The 21,852-nt window shown below is 27.3% G+C and overlaps 1 protein-coding gene across 4 annotated transcripts in view; it reads right to left on the bottom strand.

Moving 5' to 3' along the window:
• The window catches only part of LOC101235318 (cellular tumor antigen p53), a 32,836-nt gene extending 22,081 nt beyond the window's left edge, over window positions 1-10,755 (bottom strand). The window contains exons 1-3 of one of the 4 annotated variants that reach the window (XM_065801704.1): window positions 10,597-10,755; window positions 9,865-9,920; window positions 876-931 (exon numbers count right to left, since the gene is read on the bottom strand). In XM_065801704.1, coding sequence (XP_065657776.1) covers window positions 876-931; window positions 9,865-9,920; window positions 10,597-10,634 — 150 coding nt within the window. In that variant the 5' untranslated portion in view covers window positions 10,635-10,755. Of the gene's footprint in view, window positions 1-875; window positions 932-2,361; window positions 2,451-9,864; window positions 9,921-10,596 lie in introns of those variants that run through there. The other 3 variants (XM_065801703.1, XM_065801705.1, XM_065801706.1) reach the window with 3 other exon arrangements.
• Between the last annotated feature and the right edge of the window lie 11,097 nt (window positions 10,756-21,852).

Here is a 21,852-nt window from a genome sequence, read left to right on the forward strand (position 1 = left end):
CTGTTATATACCAAATTACAACCACAAACAAAGCTTTTTGAGCTGAAACTGGTGCTGAAACATTCCTGGGCTGGACAGATCAGAATCAGCTGATATTTTGGAATATCAAAATAACTTTTGTTTAAAAAGAGCATTAAATTTTACTTTACACAATAGTTAACTTGTATTTTTTAATTATTAATATTTCTTTTTACCCTCAATCATTAATCTAACTTAACACATTTTAGATAATAAATTCATTGAGCAAACTTAATGCAGTGGTCTCTCTCATTAAATTAGCAGACTACATAATTCAATTCTACTTATCATTTTATTATTAGTGAGTGTATCCAACACACAAAAATTAATAAAAATAAAAGGTGCCTCAAAAAATTGAACACTTTTTTTGAAAATTACCTAGAATAACTTATATGGTAAAAATAAATAAGTAAAAAATTAAAAAAAAAGTTGACTAGTTCTAAATAAAGATAATCGATTATTTATCAATACCAAGAAAAGGATAAACATAAAAAAAAAATAGCATTTTTCCACAAACCATGACCACACAACCACAGACCATATAACTGCAGACCAAATAACCACATGACCACATAACCACAGACAGTATAATCATAATAAATTCACATTAAAATTTTTCAGACAAACTACATAAACAAAAAGATTTTTGAAAAAGTTTTTTTCGCTATTATTTTTTATATTTTGCTTATATTTTATAAATTTTGCTATTATTTTTCTAAGTTTCTGCACATTTTTTTAAAACACATTTTGTTTTTCTTTCTATTTTTATCCTGTTAATATAACATAAGCCTGATAATGAAGAAGAATAAAGGAAATAATAAGGAAGAATTATAAGCAAAAATAAAAATATTACTTACAACAGAATTTGTGCTATTGTTTGAATCTTCTGACTTAAGTACTAATGATGTTTGCTCTAAATTAAAAATTGCTTTGTTTTTAATTTTTTTTTAAAATTTGTTTTTATTTTTTTACTTAATCTATATTTTTAAATATTTTTTCTATTTTCATACTGGCTTTTTTTTTTTTTAATAAAGTATGAAAAAAAATTTTAAATAAAAAAAAGGATAAAAAATGATATAAAAAAAATTTTGAAAGATTTTTTCTGGAAAAGTCATTCTAAAGTTTAGGAGCATTATTTGTTCCAATATTAAAACTAACCAATATTCAAGTGCAATCATTGTTCATTGTAACTCATTTAGCATTAAATTTTTCAGACCAAAATTGTTTCAAAACAGAAGAGAAAAAAATGTACAGAAAAGTAATGCTATCTTTTGTAATTAAACAGGTAATAAAGTTGAAATTGTATTAGCTTGTTTAACAACTGTTAAGTTCCCTTTTGCAACTTTTCAATATGCTATATCTTTTACTATATCTAATAGCAAAGATATATATAATATTAGGAAAGCTCAAATACTAAATACTTGATTAATAACATGTTATAAAGACAACTGTTAGGAATCACATAAATTTATTGGAGTTTGAATTGGAATTGAATTAAAAATTGGACAAGAGTTTTAGCAAAAACATATTAAAAGAAAAATTGTATTAAGAAATGTTTTTAATTTTTCTTGATAAACATATAATTTATTTAGAAAAATATCACTATGATCTTTAAATAATTATAATAAATAATACCTGACAATACCTTCAGAAAGAGCGGTTATTATTGTTTTATAAAAGTTAAATAAATTTAGCATGAATTTAATCAATAGTATATAGAGATGTGTTACCGATGGTGCATGATTTATTAAAAAAAAAAAGGGATCATAAATATTAACTGCTAAGCAGAATTCACCTTGGGTATGTAATGTCCTTTATAAGAAAAATGGTTTAGTTTTAATGAATTTCAATTTTTATAAATATAATGACAATCAAGAACTTATCAGATCTGTTGATAAGAAAACCCCATCTACTGAGAGGAAGTAATATTCGTACTTATAAAGGGTCATTTCATGCCAAATGGATTAAGGTCTAACATGGACCTCAGATTTTGATGAAACTTGGTGGGTTGGTTTATATCAATGAGAAAAGCAATTCGTAAAAATTTCAGCATAAAATCTTTTGTGGTTCATACGAAATGGTCATTTGAAATTTCTGGTTTTTCCAAAAAATAAAAACTTTAGTAGTAAAAACATGTTTTGTTCATACTTTGAAGTTCTATATTTTAAAAACAATATTTCAGAAAGCCTTCTAGTTTTTTTTATTGTATACAACTATAGACTTATATTAATAAAACTTTTTCCAACTGATTTAATAGACTTTATATTTCTAATCGAATTCATTTCACATAATAAATAAAGTATAAAAAACATATCAAATAAATACTCCCTAGGGTTAAATTACCTTTAATTGGTAATTGAGTTGAACTGAAATAGTTTTTTAGAGAAAACTTCACAAAATAAAACACATCCGAAAAAATATTTTTATAAACGGTAAGTGCTAACTATTATAATTTTCGTACTCACCTATCGTGAAAAAGATTAAACAATGTTATACAAAAAATACTATTATTTTTTGATAAAATTTAAAATATTCAATGTTTTAAAAACTATTTTAAACTTTTATCAAAAAAATTATATAAGTTTTGAGCCGTAAAAAAACTAGACAAACTTTTTTTCACTGTTAAAGATTTTCTTAAGAAAGCAATAAAAAATCATTTGCGGGTAAAAAAACATCTCAAATCTTTAAAAATACATCTTTTTAAAAATTATTTATTAGTGAAATAAGTTAGTTTTGTATAAAACAATACTAAAAAATTAAATTAAAAAAAAAACAACATAAAAAATTTTACTAATTTTTTCAAAAACCACGGTAGGTGCTTCTTCACGGTAGGGGGTGCCATGACCCTACTCATGGGGAAGTTAAAAAATCAGAACATTGAAATTTGCACAAAATGCCTTGATGTGTACGCTATCACCCCATATTGGTTCTTGGATCAGCTAGATTGGCATTATCAGAACCCGCGCTAATCCTGTATATATGTATAGGGCGACTTGAGTAGGCGTCACTTGTAGAGGGGGGTGGTAGTACAATTTTTGATGACCAAATAAAAAAAAATGGTCTTCGTTTTTCGAAATTTTCCGACTGACTTGACTAAAAGGGTCTGCTTAGCCGATTAAATGAACAAAAAAATCATTGACGGTGGGGTGTCTCACGCTCACACCCCTTCTTCGCGCCGGCCTTTCTTTTTAACTTTATAATACTTAAAGATATCTTTGATAAATTTTGTAATAAGTCCAAACTGTAAAAGTGACATGGTTATTAATGATGATTCCACACTTAGCATGGGGTTTTTCCGCAAATTAATTATAAATTGTAAAAAATGGTAATATGAGTTTAATAGATACATTTCAAATTAAATTTATAACAGTAATTCAAAGCAAAGAAGAAATTTATTTGACGTGAATTTAAAAGTTATTTTTTGTGAATTTGGTAAAAGGCATAAAGCTATAACAGATTTTTCTCCTCTCCGGGGCCGTCCCGAGGAGGAAGGGGGGCGAAAACGAATTTTATTAGTCGGCAAATCGGACACTAGTGTCGTCAAAATTGGATCTAGAGTTGGCAGTCAGCAAATGTCGGCTAACAAAGACCTTTTTTTTTTTAGAATAGTTTGTCGGAAAAAATTTTTTTTTGGCTTTAGTCGGCAAAAAGCAGATACGTCACCCCCTTCCCCTTTAAAATCTCATTGGGACGGTCCTGAGTATATCATGTATGAACAAAAATGACTTCAATAATGCAAAAGAAATATCAAAGACTTACCATTCAGCTGCATTACAATCTATGAAAAATGCTGTAGATAAAGTTAAAAGTAGTTCAACAAATAACTGGAGATTCAGACATCTACTGAAAAAGCTTTGATTAAGTTTCTATTGATGGCACGTGGCAAAAATGAGGCTATCGTTATTTAAATGGAGTAGTAGCAGCTACAGTAGAAGCGAAAGGAATTGCATTGACTTTGCAGTACTTAGTAAATATTGCAGAGGATGTCTAATATGGAAAAACCAAGTGAATCATCCTATGCATAACTGTTGGAAAGCCAATTATAAATGTCACTTGAATCATTTCAAGTCTTCAGAAACTATGAAAAGTGCAGTTGAAATATTTTCTAGATACGTAAATAACTATGAAGTAATTTATAAGTACTATTTGGGTGATGATGATTCATTGTTTAATGATGTTGTTAATAGTAAGCCATATAGCAAATATGGCGTTGAATTGCAAAAACTTGAATGTGTTTTGACAAAATACAAAAGCGTTTCGAAAATTGTTCAAGATGGAAAAGGAAGCAAAATATTTATGGAAAAAAATTAACAGGTGTTGAAAACCTCACCAATAATTCTATAAAAACAATTCAAAACTATTTTGGTATGATGATAAGAGAAATTCCAAACTATGAAAACTTTAATGGTGGTGAAAAAGTATACCAAATGAAAAAAGGTATAAGAGCTGTTCCAAATCATTGTACTAATTTTCCAGGCGGCATCATATACTATGTCCTTGATTAAATAGTTGGTGTAGGTGGATTAAACAGTTGGTGTATGAGGATTAAATAGTTAGTGTAGGTAAGAACTGTGAAGAAGGAGTTGATAATTACAAACCCAAAGTCAGTAATACTATGTGAATTTATGATGTAATAAAGAAAGATTTCGATTACTTATCTCATGATTTTCTTCTTTAGCAATGTATACATGGAGAGAAATAAAGCTGTAATGAAGGACCTTATAGTTTAATCTGGTCTTGATGTCCAAAAAATATTTTTGTTATAAGATTTTTGCTTGAAGTGGGTGTTAATTCCGCAATTATTTACTTCAATTATGGTACATATGGTCTTAACAGAGTTTTTATGTTTCTTAATGTAAAAGTTGGCTTAAAAAGTTCGTTGGCATTTTTTTATTCTGATTGACAACTTCTAACTCAGCTGAAAGTAACCACTATTAAAAAAATAGAGTTATAGAGCAAGGAAATGGTTGACAAAAAACTTGAAACGTTACAGGTTGTACGAGTCATGAAAACATGAAGATCGGAGAAGGTTCCAAAATGCAAAATTAGAAAATGATTAAGAGATTTACAACAATGGAAATGAGGCTCAAGCTTAGCAGTTACAGTGGTGGCCAAAAGTCCTGGAACATAACATATTCCATTAAAAGTCCTGGAACATAACATATTCCATTAAAAGTCCTGGAACATAACATATTCCATTAAAAGTCCTGGAACATAACATATTCCATTAAAAGTCCTGGAACATAACATATTCCATTAAAAGTCCTGGAACATAACATATTCCATTAAAAGTCCTGGAACATAACATATTCCATTAAAAGTCCTGGAACATCATATTTTATGTTATGAAATCAATATATTTGTGTGAAAAACAATTTATTAGAAAATTTTTATTTTTTTTTCAATATAATAAGTGTTTATAACAATTTTAAAGATGTTAGGTACATGCACATACATGATAAAAGTTCAACACTTAATGGAAGCATAGTTATTGTCAATTACAATTTGGATACGTTTTAGCATGCTGTTGACAAGTTTTGTACAATAGTCTGGTGTAATTTCATGGATCCACACTGATTTGATTGCTTCAACTAAATCATTATAGGATCTAGGCTTTTTGGCAGCAACTTTTACTTTCATAATATGCCAACAATTTTCAATAACATTAAGATCTGGTGATGACCCAGGCCAATTTTCAAGGGTTTGAATTCCTTCATCAGCAAACCACTTCTTTACAATTTTGGCTGTGTGGCATGGTGCATCATCCTGTTGGAAATAAATGCAGTTCAAGATCTGCATGAAAGATGGCAACTTCTCCTTCACAACATCCAAAAAGACTTTGCTATTTATTGTGGTATTCTTGGGCATTATCCATAATGGCCCACGTCCTTTGGCAGAAATAGCACCCCAAACCATACAAGAAACAGGAGCCTTGACACTGCTAATTGTATATTTTGGCATATATCTACAGTTTTTTGGTCTTCTTACAAAGTTGTTTGTAATATTAAATTGTTTAATACATGTTTCATCAGAAAAAAGAACTTTAGACCAATTTTCTCCAGTCCAATTTTTGTAGCGCTGACAAAATGTTTTTCGATCTTTTAGGTTTATTAATGATAAAAAAGGTTTTTTTGCTGGCTTGCATGCCTTCATTTTGAAATCAACCAAAAGCCTTCTTCTAACTGTTCGGTCACTTACTTTTTTCTCAATAAAAATTTCTTTTGAAATCTCGTGTGCAGATAGCCGTCGATTTGCATGGCTGAATAAGTTTGTCAGTTCTTGAGGTGGTTGCTCTGGGCCTGCCTGATGTCATCTTTGAAGTAAAATTTAATTAGGGCTCTTCTATATGCCTTTTTAAAGTTCTACTTACAGTTGATAATGAACAACCAAGCTTTTCAGATATTTCTCTTTGAACTAAACCTTGTTCATATAGCGCAGCAATAATTCCTCTTTTTTTAGGTGAAAGTTCTGGCATAATATAGCTGATAAATTGCTTATGAATAATAAAAAACGATAATAAATTGCGCAATATACAAATATGTAACTATAAACATATTGCTATGTAAAAACAAAAGCATCAAACTTTCAAATTTATACTTTAGATCAAAAATAAAATTTTTTGGTCGTTAAATGTTTTGTTCCAAGACTTTTGGCCACCACGGTAGGTTGGATCCGATTACGTTTAAAATGCCTTATTGGATCTTGTGAATGATCCAAGAAGACGTAAAGAAGAGGACTCAGTGAGAGGTTAGTCATTCATCAATATAGGAATGTTGACAGTATTGCAATAGTTGTTTGCAGGAAATAACTGAGTTTTGTTGTAGTTTACAAGCCACTGCAAGCCCCAATTTGTTACAGAGGTGAGATCAGATTCAAGATTGGATGCCTGTTCTAAGCGATCGAAAAGAGAAGACTTTTTGTCAAGACAGGAGTATAAATTTGAGTCATAAGCAAAAAGAGCTAGTTTAGAAAATACACCATATGAAACAAAATATGACTTTCCAAAATACACCATATGAAGCAAACTTATGGAAAAGACCAGCAAGCTAAACTTTGTTGGAAGCTTAAGATATGTCAAGAACAATGGCAATAGCCTCACCGCCTCCATCTGATGTCCAATAAAATGCTGCCTGGACCACAAGATGTAGAAGAGTTTATAGAGATATGAATGTAGCAACGGAAGCTTGAGTGATTTGAATGTCTATCAACGGGTTAAACTGTTTAACTGGAATAAAAAGAAGAGAACCGCCATAACATTCAAGAGTCGAATTTGAAGAAAAGTTCTTTGCAAACGGTTCTGCGTTATCTTTTGGAGAGGTAATAAGATCAGTCCCATAAATGAGGTTTGAAATGTTTGACCTACCCTTGTTAATATAACACATAAGATATAACATCTGCACAAAAAGGTGAAAATTATGGAGTAGAATAAGGTTTGACTTGAAACCGACGAGAAGGAATAAAAGCTTTTATACTTGCCTGAATCCAAGAGATTACGTAGGAGGGACATTTAGAGGCGTTAGAGTCAAGCCATTTAGTGAGATGAGTAAAAAAATCACTTATAACAACAATATTGGGAGAGAGGTAAAGAGAAAGAGAATGGTCAATTTGATCAAAAATTACATCTAAATAAGTGGTCTTAAGAAGAAGGAGAATAACAAAGAACAAAGAGAATAATAAAGAAAAAGTGATAGAGTGAAGAGGTGCTAAGCGGAAGCGCATAAAAGAATGGTCAAAGGGTTCAAACCTGATTTCACAACAAATAAGTGAATTGATACGTATGTGAACCCCAAAGCATGTGACTATTGGAGTCTTTGCGAATCAAAGGATAGTACCTATCAACACTGAGATCTGAGTTAAGATTCAACTGATGAAAGGTTGCTTCGCATATCACGAATATTTGTAAAAGATATATTAAAACAGTTAGGTAGTGGGGAGGGTTTTTTATGTTTAATATTTTGGGTTACATTTTGGCATGATTTAAGTTAAAAGAGAACTTGACTCATTCAAAGATAGGGGTTGGCCTACACATTAACATTAACATCAACATTAGCATTAAGAGGGACACCATCCATTTAATCAAAAAGATAGGAAGCGTTTAAAAAACATGCAATATTTAAGAAACATTTTAATTTAAATTTTCAGGAGCTGTTCAAAATATCTAGATGAAGAAAATGAATGTAAAAAAATTTTATAATATACATTGTTTTTGACCTTTTTAGTGTTTTGCATAGCTCTATTTGAGACAGACAATTGCTAAGTTTCAAAGCTTAAACATTACTATAACCTAAAAAATTGTGTTGCAAGGTGTTAAATACTTCATTTTTACGAGATTTTGACAATTTTGCTGCTTTTTTATGAAAGACCTACATATTTAGCGATATTTATGTTCCAAGAAATATACATACTGATTTGAATCAAATGGTGGTTTTTAAGTTTTTGTGACAGTTCTGAATTTTTTTGTTGTTGTTGTGGTTATCCACTTTAAAAACTACCGACTGCTTTCCAAAAAATATAGGTCCTCAAAACTAAAAACTTGCCAACTGAAATGTGTCAAATGCCGGCTAGCCGACTATATTCTGACTGTATTAACAAAAAAAAATTTGATCAGATTTTTGTTATTAAAATATCGTTGATAAAAACTTTAAATAGGTAAATAATGCAGAGACTTTACATACATTGACTGAGGGATTTGGTTGGGGCAAGTAATCGGTCAATTTAAATTAAAATCTTTCTTATATTTTTAAACATTTTATTGGGTTCTATATATTTTTTCAAAAAACATTATGCTGACATTTAATGGTAAAAATAAATTAATTTACTGATCATTTAATCAATTAACTTTTTCAATTTTCTGACGCTTGTACTCAAAATTTTCAATGTTTTGAATACAAGCGTCGTTATTGATTGATTCCACAAAATTGTGTTCATTGATAGCAATTTTGTGAGAACTCCACTTTCAATGTTTTTTATTCAAGCTTAGAACGCCCATTAGTCATCCAAAAGCTGTCTCTCTTTTCATCACTTACATTTTACAGGTACAAGTAAACATTACTGTCTTGTTAGATGAGTTTGAACCAAATTTAATATGACATTTACATTTGTATGACATTTGTATGACATTTGTATGATATTTGTATGACATTTGTATGAAATTTGTATGATATTTTTTTAAATTTTATTATCTTTATTTTACATTTATTCTTTATCTTTATAAAATTTATAATAAAGAAAAAAAAAAATACAAATCAGTATATCAATAAAAAAAAACAACTAAGGAATACAGATTCAAAGAAGACATTAGGTCTTGTTCCAAGAAAACTCTAAGTTTTGAAACCAAACTTTTTAATATAATAACTGAGCTGAATTATCTATACTTATCTATACTACTATCCAAGATCCGTTAAGTTGTTTAATATCCGACCAGGGCCGTCTCGAAGAGATCTTACAGATGCTTGTTGTATCTGCTTCTTAGCAACTGACACCCCTCCCCCGCCCCCCCCCCCCCCAAAAAAAGGTCTTTGTTATTTGAAATTTGCCAAAAAAAGGTGAAATTTGTTGACATCAGGCCCAAATTTGCCGACAAATTTTTTCATATTAACGAATTTAGTTTGTAAATATATATATATATATATATATATATATATATATATATATATATATATATATATATATATATATATACAAATTATATTTGTGATTACTTTGTCGTTAATTATTTCATCGTTAATGATTTCAAATAGCGCTTTAATTGTTTGCCAAAGTACACTATTTTTAAGAAAAACTATAGTTTTTATTTATAGTTGAATACAAAAAAAGGTTCATATGTTAATTTTTTTTTTAAGTTACCTGCATGATGGTTACTCATTAGTTGATTTAAGTAAGACGTCGGTGGCTGAATCATTCTATAAATAAAAAAATTGTTAGAGAATGTATTATTTTTATAAGTATTAGGTAATGATGTTAAATATGCTAACAGCTATAAAAATAGCTTTTATATTTAACTGGTTAAGCACAGTTTAAACATGAGTTCTACCAACACACATCAATCATTTTATGTGCGTTACTTACGAATCTCACTTAAACCTTTCACTTTGTGTTTTTGGAGATGTTCTGCATTAAAAAAACTTTTAAATATTGTTTGATAAAAATCGGTTTAGTTTTTAAGCTCATAGTTGGTATACCTGTTTTAAATAGACACTTATCGATCTAAGATAATTTGCTCAGGCATGTAATATTTTTTCTCTCACTGCTAAACGCTGGAAAAAGCTAATAAAATGAAATCTCAGATTGCAATCGATTAAAAACAAGAGATAAATGATTTTTGTGTTACCCGATAATTTAGTCAAATAAATAATGCTTGGTATCAATCAATTAAGTAATGTTGGGTTGCTTAAAACCAATGGTTGACATAAAAATTTTGTAAAAAATAGATGCAGATAACTTTTAAAATTCTTAAAGATATTAAAAAATGAATTTACGACTTATCATCTAATTAAACTTGTGTCACTTAAAAAGCTATTAGTGTATTCAAGTTAAATGCAAATGCTTATAATAATGTATATAAAGTAATCAACTAACCCCCTAATTGAACTTTCCATTGTATTCCAAACAACCATAATGTTACATAAAATAGCTCGAAAATTTAAAAAAGAATTTAAGATTTGTTAAAAATTATTTTTCATTGCTAATTTCAATGAAACAAAAAATCATTTGAATTATGTCTGCAAGAATGCTGTCAAGATGATGGATTTATATTAATACGATATTTGTTTATGTTTACTCGTGTTTACGTGTTTTATTTGCAGAAATTTTTCTATATTGCACATGCACATGCTTTTTTAATGATTAGTACATTTAAGATGCCCTACTATAGTAAACCATGATGTCATTATCTGTTGAAAGCACACAAAAACATTCTTGATCGCAAAAATCAAGTTGAAATTATATGTATGTATATATATATATATATATATATATATATATATATATATATATATATATATATATATATATATATATATATATATATATATGCATACATATATACATACATATATATATAAATATATATATACATATAAATATATCTATATGTATATATATATATTACATATATATATTATATATATATATTATATATATATATATATATATATATATATATATATATATATATATATTATATATATATATATACATATATATATATATATATATAAATATATCTATATGTACTTATATATATATATATATTATATATATGTTATATATATATATATATATATATATATATATATATATATATATATATATATATATATATATATATATATATATATGTATATATATATTTATAATGTTTGTATTGTGTGAAATAGCCAAAGTTTTTTCTAACTACGCAAAAGTATAAACGAAAAATAGAAGTAAAGAAGAATTTGTTTTTCTTTCGCGTTTTTTAATTTTACATTATATATGAATATATATATATATATATATATATATATATATATATATATATATATATATATATATATATATATATATATATATGTATATATATGTATACATATTCATATATATATAGTTTCAAAACTTAGAGGTTTCTTGGAGTTTCTGTATTCCTTAGTTTTTTTTTATTGATATACTCATTTGTTTTTTAATTTACTGTTTAAAGATAAAAAATAAACTTAAAATAAAGAACAAAAAATAAATTATAATAATTAAAAAAAAATAGTGTTTGGGGAGTGGAACTCCAAAAGACTAATCTATAATCCCCATCTTTAATAAAAAATATTTTTAAGTCGTTAAAAATAGAATATCAAAATAAAAACAAGTTATGGAAGTCCTTGGGGAATGTTTTAAGTAATCCGAAATGATAGCCAAATATTTGCACATATAGCGTCAATTACAATTAACTGAGCTACGCCACGGAAGATTTTATTAAGGTGGTATCCAGCCATTATTTTGGTGTAAAATAAAAAAAAAATGAAAATTAAAAAAAAAAAGTTATTTAGACAATTGAACCTTGTAGAATTCAATAGTAAAAATATTTTTTCCAAAATAATTTTAAAATATCAATAATGTTCTTCTCAAATACATGGTTTATTTGAGTAGTTCACATAATTTATAATTTTAAAATTGATTTTTCTCAATTTTTGTTTTTTTTTATGAGTAGCTGTAGGAAAACCATGATATCTCAATAAAAAAACATTATTTTAACTTCAAATTTTCAGGATATATTCATTATTAATGTTTTTAGTGCCTGAATCTACAATAAAATTTAAAAAAATTAAACTTAATCTACAATTACCATATCAAATGTTTTATCGCTAAAAATAGTTTTTTATACTATTAAGTCTAATGTAATCTAGTGGTTGATTAAGCTGCACCATAACAACCAAAAAAATTATCAACTGGTTAATCTAGCAGCCTTAAAGAGACAAACTTATGTCGTTAAAGAAGCAAAATTATGCAGCCTTAAAGAGACAAACTTATGCAGAGCTACGTAATCTAGTAAGCTCTGCATTGAATTCAGTTTATAAAAATTTTTTTAAGAGATAATAGTAGAAATTTTTTTTTTATATGGATGCTCACACAAAAAAAAGCATACAATTTTCTTAGGCATGTTATGGCAATAGTTGCGTAGACAGGTCACCAATTGAAACGTGGTATTGTTTGTTAAGATTTGCTTTGTTAATATTAACCTTTCTTAAATAAAGAGAATGCACCACTGAGATAATCTTTTTTGCCGGTATTTGAGTTTATGATTTGTATGTTTAAATATGTTAAAATAGATGAACGTTAGAAACCTATAGCTAATAACATTCAAATAAAAGTTTATTTAAAGAAAAGAAAAAGATTAACACATAAATGAAGAAATACATAAAATGTGTAAACGCAAAGTCTAATTTCTAAAAAAGCTAATACTAATTAGTTATTGTAATTATGAGCTCTTTCGCATCAATCTAAATGTTTGCAAATTCTTTATTATTTTGCGTTAATGAATAAGAAGTAAGGAATGTATGTAAATATGAAAAAATAATTAAAAAAAAAAGGTAAATGTGATTAACTTATTTGGATGTTTTTTACAAACTCTTACAAATGATTCTTAGCGTTTACAAATTCAAACATATTACTCTTAACGAATTATTTACATATTAGTTTTTAAAGTGTTTTATAGTGAAAGACTCGTGTGTGTAAGTCAAGCTAAGTTTATCCGACAATCTTTTTCTATTTTACAATTTTATCTTTTAATTTTCAACTGTCCCTTTTTTTTTCGGCCCTAAATCTTTGCATCATTTATCCTTCTGATTTCTTAACTAAAATGTATTTGTCTCAATTAAAAAAAGCTAGCCTACGATAGCAATATTTTAGGACGGAAAATCAATACTGGTATTTTGGTATTGTAGAAATATAATACCGGATTGCCGTTTTTTAAAATGATATTTAAAAAAAAATAATGAAATGCAAAAATAAAGAGATTAAAGTAATGATATTTTAAAAACATTAAAAGTAAACCAAAAAGAACTTGAAAATCAAATTTATTGATGGTAGAACTCTTATATCTAATTTCATGAAAAAAGAACATGTCAAGTTTTGTCATTCTGCACCTGTTTTAAACTACACCAAAAAAAATTGCTCTTTCGAAATCAACTCTTGTATGGCAAATTTTAAACGAAGGTCATTAATTTGTTATGAGATATTTTCCTCGAACACCTTTATCTTAAATAATCCTTACTTTTAAAGGCACATGGTTGGGTTAGCGATACAACCGCTGACCCCAAAATTATGTCTTATTCAGCTACTTATTTTATTGTGTACAGAATAAAAAAAAATATATATATATAAAATTAAAATAAAAATAAAATATATATAAAATTCTTCAGAAATAGGATAATTTTATATATATTTTATCACAAGAGTTTATCATGATTTTATATATTTTGTTATAAAAAGCGACCTGTAATGAAGCCCTAATGAGGCTCGGTGATAAGACAAACTGATGTCTTCTTCTTGCTACAGCCATTTGTTTTATTATTTATGTTATTTTATAAATTGTAACTTTCTACGGCAAAATTAAAAAATAAAATAAAAAAGAATTCTTTCTTACAACTAATTTTTTTAATTTATTGTAATTAATGTAAATTCTTAATTATAACAATTCCCAACTACCTGTGAAGTATTTTTTTATAATTTGGAACTTTTTGATATTAAGACATTCTTCTTGATGAACTTAAAGAAGGAGAATCAGCCAGTCGAAGACAAAATTAGATAAGTGCAGCCAGCGAGTCTTTTATTGCGTTTTTGGAATACTTAGTAAATTTCGGAGGAGGTCGTTTTAGAATTTGAACTAGATTTGTCGACAAGTCTAGTAGCATGTCTATTTTTATAATATTACATCACGTTCGATTTATAAATGTGTGACCACTTGTCAAGCCATCTGCTGTTTTTATAACTTTTTTAATTTATAAGTTCTTGCATTTTGCGTTATGTTCAATTTCGTCTTTGAGAAAGAAGAACTGAACAATTTTTATCTCCATTTTTTTAAATAAAAATAAATCTCATTTTCCCACTCTCCTAGGACTACATTAGATTATTACCTCAAACTTTAAAATATCTGATTGATTTAAATTTTGATATTTAAAATAAATGAGTTTAAATGTTAAAATATAAACTCTAATTTAAATCAAAAATATTTACTCATTAAACATACCAAAGTTGTGCTTGGTAAACATTCATGAAAATATCAAAGAAATATTTACTTTTAAATATATAGGTTTTGCAATATGACTTTACAAATGTTAATTTTTTTGTTTTTCTTGACTATTCATATATAACGCAACGATTTGACGTGTTTTGCATATGAAAGCGTTTTAATATTTACACAAATATTATAAAATGTTGGTTTATTTAATTTTTTTTAGGCGGTTTTAAGGAGTGTGTGACACTACAGAAAAAAGGTGATTTTCAAATTATTTTTGGTTTTTCAGGAATATAGTCGACTTGTAGGCATTTGACACGTTTCAGTCGGCAGATTTTTAGTTTTGATAACCTTTTATTTTTTTCAGAAGCCAGTCAGCACATTTGTCACACGGATTCGTCCCCTCCCCTTTCCTGCTTTTAATCCTAAAATTGCTCCTGAATGAATGATACAAACAAGGTTTAAAAACTAAGATTTAATAAACTACGATTAAATATAAAATAATAAAATAAAATTTTGAAATACTGTTATTTAAAGTTTTAAGCACTAGTATTTAAAATTAAAGAAATCAAAAAATCAAAAATCTCGCTATACCGTTATTGGATTCCCTAATTACCATTAAAAATTATTATTATTGTTATCATTATTATTACTATTTTTATTATTGTTAGTTATTAAATATTAATCTTTCCAACTTAAAGTCTTATTAATGGATGATTGTAAATTGGACAGGGCATTCACAATCGAGCAAAATAAATATCCAGTTTAACAGTTTACATTATTTTTTAAATACTCTTAGTTATATTAAGTTTATTAAATTTATATATATGTGTACATTAAATTTATAAGTTAAATGTTATGTTTAAAAAAAAAACAAGGAGTAGAAGAAAACAAACATCACCAACCTTCTAAATATTTTTACTTACTGTTCTCACAACGTTTTTATTGTCAATTAGATATTTTCTTTGCTTTTTAAGTTCCAAAAAAAATCCAAGAACTAGTTACAGAGCATCAAAGAAGCGTTTAAGGAAGTTTTCCGCTGCCATTCTCGCCAATATTGCTTTTTTGGCCACATGAAATCGCCCACATGGCAGTATTGGTTGAAAAATACGGTATACATTTAAACCATTTTAAAGTATAGCATACTTTTTTAATTTATTGATTTATAAAGTCAAAAGTGCTCTAGCAAGGTTGTGGCGAGTAATACTCAAGTGACGAATGATACTCAACTTAAAAGCACTTATTTATACATAGCGGCGGTTTTTATAACCTCGAAATCATTATTTCTTTATTTTTATTGCTAACTATATTTTTAAATAGCAAAATTAGCAAAATGTTACTTTTTTTTTTGCCTTTCTTAAAACAATAACATCGTTAAATAAATAAAAAGTTGTAAAATACTCTAAGTATTCAATCATGTAACTTTATACATAATTTTACAGTTTTCAGTAACTTTTAGGTCAGTTATATTATGCTTAATTATAATATGCTTAGCAAATAAAAAAATAAAACATTTTTAGAAAATTTTGAAAACAAATTATCATAGTTTCTACATACAGTTGCAATAAAAAAACTCTAAAATCGTATAAGTATTTTACTTTTCATGCCAAATGTTTACATAAAAACTGCAACGAGTTATCAAACGGTTTGATATGGGAACGATGCCTTAAGACTTTACAACAAAAAAAAATTTTTTAATGACTTTTCTTCAATTCAAATTTCCAGCCGGTGCTTTTTTAAAAAAGGACGTTTAAAAACAGGAAAATAGATATCCATTTAGGAAAATGATTATCCATTATGTCAACAAAATCAACGAGTACAATTAAAAAACGAAAAAAACGTACGAGATGTTTATTGGCAATTCTCGCATATGTCGTCGATCAAAGTAGAACAGCAAGATCCACACAACGAATTGTCACAGAATTTGAAACACATCAATAATTGTTGTTGAGTTGTTATTTTATCTTCAAAAACAAAATGTCACAAGCTTGACATTTTTTTTGAATTCAAAGAACAATCAGATTTGCAGTGTTGATACATAAAGGTTTTTTTTTTTTTTGCTTTTTATTCGCTTGTTTGTAAGTTCTATCAATGCTTCTTCAGAAGTCACAATGTAACTTTTCATGAGACGCGTGTTATTATTAGATTCATATATTTTAGCTTTGACTCTGACAGAGCCTTTGGACAGGCCAACATGTATAGCATCTAAAATTGATGTCTTTAAATGCTCACAAACAGTTGTGCAGCATGTTAAAGGAGGTCTTTGTTTTAATGAGCTCGAAGAAGTTGTAAATGGAAAAAAATAAGAAATTTCTGGAATTGTGGTAACTGGTATAGACAGTGTTGGTAAGGCTTGAGTGCTTTGCGCAAAAATTGATACAACAGCTAATTTTTCATTAGTTATTTTTTCCCAACACAAAGGAAAAATATCTGTTGATTTGATGCCGAAGCGCACATTTTCCCTAAAGAAGCTTTGGTCAATCAGATGTTTGAGCAACCCAGGGTAGCTAGGTTTTGTGAGATATTTGAAACCGTTTTAAGTGAAAAGTTTGTATAGGATTTCGCACCATTTACTTTTCACCGTCCTGAATACGCCATATTAAGTGGCTGTAGCACGTGAGATGTATGAGCCGGTTGCTAAAAAATGATAACACACTCCTCTTTTGCTAAGTGAAATAATTCCAGACTTACATGTATGGCATGGCTATCTAGAAAAAGAACTTTGGATCCTTCAAACTTGCGACAATGTGAGACAAATGTCTTTTCAAACCACGCAGCAAAAGCAGGTCCTTCCATTCAACCGTTTGGCCCGTCCTGAGTTGGAAGCTATTTGGACATCAATCTAAAAATTTAAATAGTTAAGTAGAAGTTTTTAAAATGCGGAGTTTTCCAGATTCTTCGCACATCTGTTTTAAATGCTTCTTAAATAATTACCCAAACTCATCATAAATATCTTTGGCCTTGGAAAAAAACATGAACAGGCAAGAATGTCCCAAAAGCATCACAGCAAACAAGTACTGTGACTGAAGCTTTTTCGTTGCTACTGCAAAGTTTGTTAGACCCTTTGAACCTTTTCAACACATTACCTTAAATTTGCGTTTGCCTTTGTTTTTTTTAGTATGGTTGCCGTTACTTCTGTTGATGAAAGTTGATCTTTTGAAGCCAAATGTAATAGCTGCTTTCCTTTTACTCATACCCATATCCACAGCCTTCAAACCACGAGCCATCCGAGCTTTCTCACGTAAATCCATAGATGACATAGATGTATCAAGTTGAAAAAGAACTGTTTCAGTGCGTTGCAATGTATATTATTGTTTTGTAATAAGTTCATAATCAAAATTTACCTGCAAATCGACCGGTAAAATTTATTTTAAAACAGGTTAATTTTAAAATTATAAGCAAATTTATTATTCAATACCATGATGAGTATCCATTATAAAAATGTCAAAATTTTTCTGACAAATTCACAGGTACACAGCAAAATCCAAGATTCTAGGTCAAGAACTTTTGTTCTTATTTTAAGAACTTTTGTTCTTATTTTAAGAACTTGATTCTTGTTTTAAGAACTTGATTCTTATTTTAGGAACTTCATTCTTATTTAAGAACTTCATTCTTATTTAAGGATATTTCAATAAAAAAAATTATTCCTAGTTTTATAATATTATAATGGTATTATAAAATTAGGAATAATAATAAGTCCTGCACAATGGGGGTAAGGGGGGGGGAAAGGGGGTGTGACACCCCTCTACCAATGATTTATTCGTTCATTTAGTCGGCGAATTTAACCATTTTTGACAAGTCAGTCGGCAAATGCAGACCTTTCAGACAAGTTAGTCGGTAAATTTAGACAGTCAATCGGCAAGTGTCGATAAAGCAATCGGCAAATTCTAAAAAACAAGGACATTATTATTATTTTTTTCAGTCAGCAAAAGCTGTAATGGACCCCCCTCCACGTGACAGCTACTCGCGCCGGCCCTATATATATATATATATATATATATATATATATATATATATATATATATATAATATATATATATATATATATACTATATATATATATATATATATATATATATATATATATATATATATATATATATATATATATATATATATATATATATATATATATATTTATATATATATCAAAGGCACTTCCTTTTTACAGGCATACTTAAAAAATTCATTAAATTTTGAATGGGACCCCTAAATTCAGTGAAATTAAAACCACTAAAATTCCCCTCCCATTCCCCCTCCTCCACTATCTGATAGACTCTGCGTTCATGATTTTATGTAATCAAATAGTTTAATCCATTTGATCGCCATTAAGACTAAAATACCAAGCAGAAGGAGTCATATAATACAAGAATTCTATAGAATTTAATCATATCTGTGAATCTGCATAAATCTAATCTAGTATAAATGTGAATCTTTTGTAAGGGCGAAGTAGTTGCAAAATAATATAAGTGTTAAGTGCAAGTATAAGTGCAAACATGCATAAGTACGATTAGTTTGAAGAGCTCCAAAGCTGTGCACTTTTTTATAATAAATGAATAAAGCAAAAATGAATAAAGCAAAAATGAATATACTGCCAAGCGACGTATCAAGGAATTTTTGTAGGACAGTGTGTGGCTAAAAGGTCTACCCCCCAACCTATTAGGGCCCAAAAATCTCAAAAACCTTTAATTAGGCACGGTTGATGCGTTATGGTGCGCATATGTCAGAAGTTTTAAGAAACATCAGAGATTTTAAAATGGCTGCGATTCTTAGCTACACAATCTTTTTTTATATGGCAACTGTTTTTTTAAGTTTATTTTTGTAAAAATTTATGTTGCAACCATATTATTGATCTGACTCAATAAATAAATGTCGTTTTTTTATTAGTAAATAAATAAAATTGAGGCTAAAGACAGTGAACAATCCAAAATGTGGACTGTACATATGTTTTTTTTTTAATTTAATAACATGGCATGTTATACATAAGCATGTTTTACATAAGCATGATACAAAATGTTTTACATAAGCATGTTACATGCTTATGCATGTTACATGCTTATGCATAAGCATGTTACATGCTCATGCATAACCATGTAAAACATCTATATTTCTAGTAAATATATTGCTTTTGGATGTTGTTGTTGTTGTAATATTGAGTGATTTTTTTATTTTTTTGAAATAAACTTTGAGAATTTTTAACTGCACAATTTAAAAGTTTTTTTTTCATTATAATTATTTTTTTTAAACTTGACTATTTTTTAGTTGTTGCTTAAATTTAATTTTGCTGTAAAAATGTATTTAAAATTAGGTGTATAAAAATGTAATAAAGATCAAAAGAGCTTTCTGTTTATACAGTTAGGTTTTGATGGCTATTGTTATTTTTTTGATTTAGGAATACTTTTTAAACCCTTTTTTTGGAGAAAGAATCGATATATGGTAAATAATTTATTATACTCATTATGAATGGATTCGCCTCCTTGTTTGTAGTATGCCTTGTTGTTTGTACCTTGTTTGTATTTTTATATATATATATATATATATATATATATATATATATATATATATATATATATATATATATATACATATATATATATATATATATATATATATATATATATATATATATATATATATATATATATATATATATATATATATATATATATATATATATATATATATATATATATATATATAGTTTCAGTGAAATACCCTATAAACTACATATCAACCAATTGATTTTTAAGAATATCTTATCTAAAAACAAGACAAGTTAAAATATTATACCAAGAATATCGTAAAGAATAATAATATCCTTTACTTTCTATCCAAAATTATTAAAAAATTAAATTGTCTATTTGCCTGGAGTCATACGCAAGTTACCATACCTCTCTCAATCTGTAATTTTTTTTACTTCTTTAAAAAGTTCTTATTATTATCTTCAATCTTTTAGTAAATAAATTATGTATCCTAAATCATTGTTCAGTTAGTGCGACCATAAATCACAAACTAATGCATAAAATCATGGAATAATTTACCATATTTTATTCATGGAATAATCTTTTTTATATATTCAATTTAAATCACTAAAGTATATTAAAACTCGTCTTTATGCCTTTTTTTGGAGAGACTGTTTGTAAAATATTGGGCTCATTGTAGGTTATTATTATTATTGCTTTTGGTATGATTATATGTAATATAAACATAATTATAGCATTTTTTTACGATTACTCATATCATTATTGTTATTGTTTATAATCTTATTGCTATTTTAATATTGTTATTGCTAATTTTTTTTAGATTAGTAATAGTATTATTTCTAAATATCGATGTTTTCTTTTTAGCAATTGCAAGTTTCCAAATATATACAATGTAAAGTAAGTAAAGAAAACATTACTTTTCAATTAGTAAATTTAATATTATTAATTAATTTTGTTTGTTTTTTACATTTTATAATATGATCTAATTAAATGCTCTAGAACATAGTTATCAGAAATTGGATGCTAAAATTACTCAAAAAAAGACTTGGGTAAATAAATGTTTAGTTGACAGAGTTGATAGAAATCGCAAATTCTTTCTAAAGTAAGTAGTTATTTTTTCAAATCTGCAATGTCCTAATGGGTTATTCTATAAGTATCCTCTGCTTTTTAAAATTGTTTGTATGCTTTTCTTTTATTATTGTTTAATTCAGACTGTTGGCGAGATAGCTTGTGTATTAAAGTCTTCTGTCACAGTTGACTCAGTGAGAGCAAGCTTGGCTTAAGAAATTGGCACACTTACATTCTGGAATACTCAAGTTGGTAGTTAATTAAGAAATTAAGAAATTTTCAGAATTAAGAAAACTAAAGTGGACAATAAATTGCCGACCTTAAACTGTTGCAGATCGACATCAGATTACAATTGGCAAACATGAAACCATTTTCACAAAGGTTTCACCATAAAAGATGAAAATGAGATCAGGGTTATTCCCAAATGAAATTCTGAGAAAAAAAAGGACTAAAACTGGACATAATTTTTAGAAAATGCTGTAAGTATATACATATATATATATATATATATATATATATATATATATGTATATATATATATATATATATATATATATATATATATATATATATATATATATA

The sequence above is a fragment of the Hydra vulgaris genome, chromosome 07 (assembly GCF_038396675.1).
Source record: "Hydra vulgaris chromosome 07, alternate assembly HydraT2T_AEP".
Lineage (NCBI taxonomy): Eukaryota > Metazoa > Cnidaria > Hydrozoa > Anthoathecata > Hydridae > Hydra > Hydra vulgaris.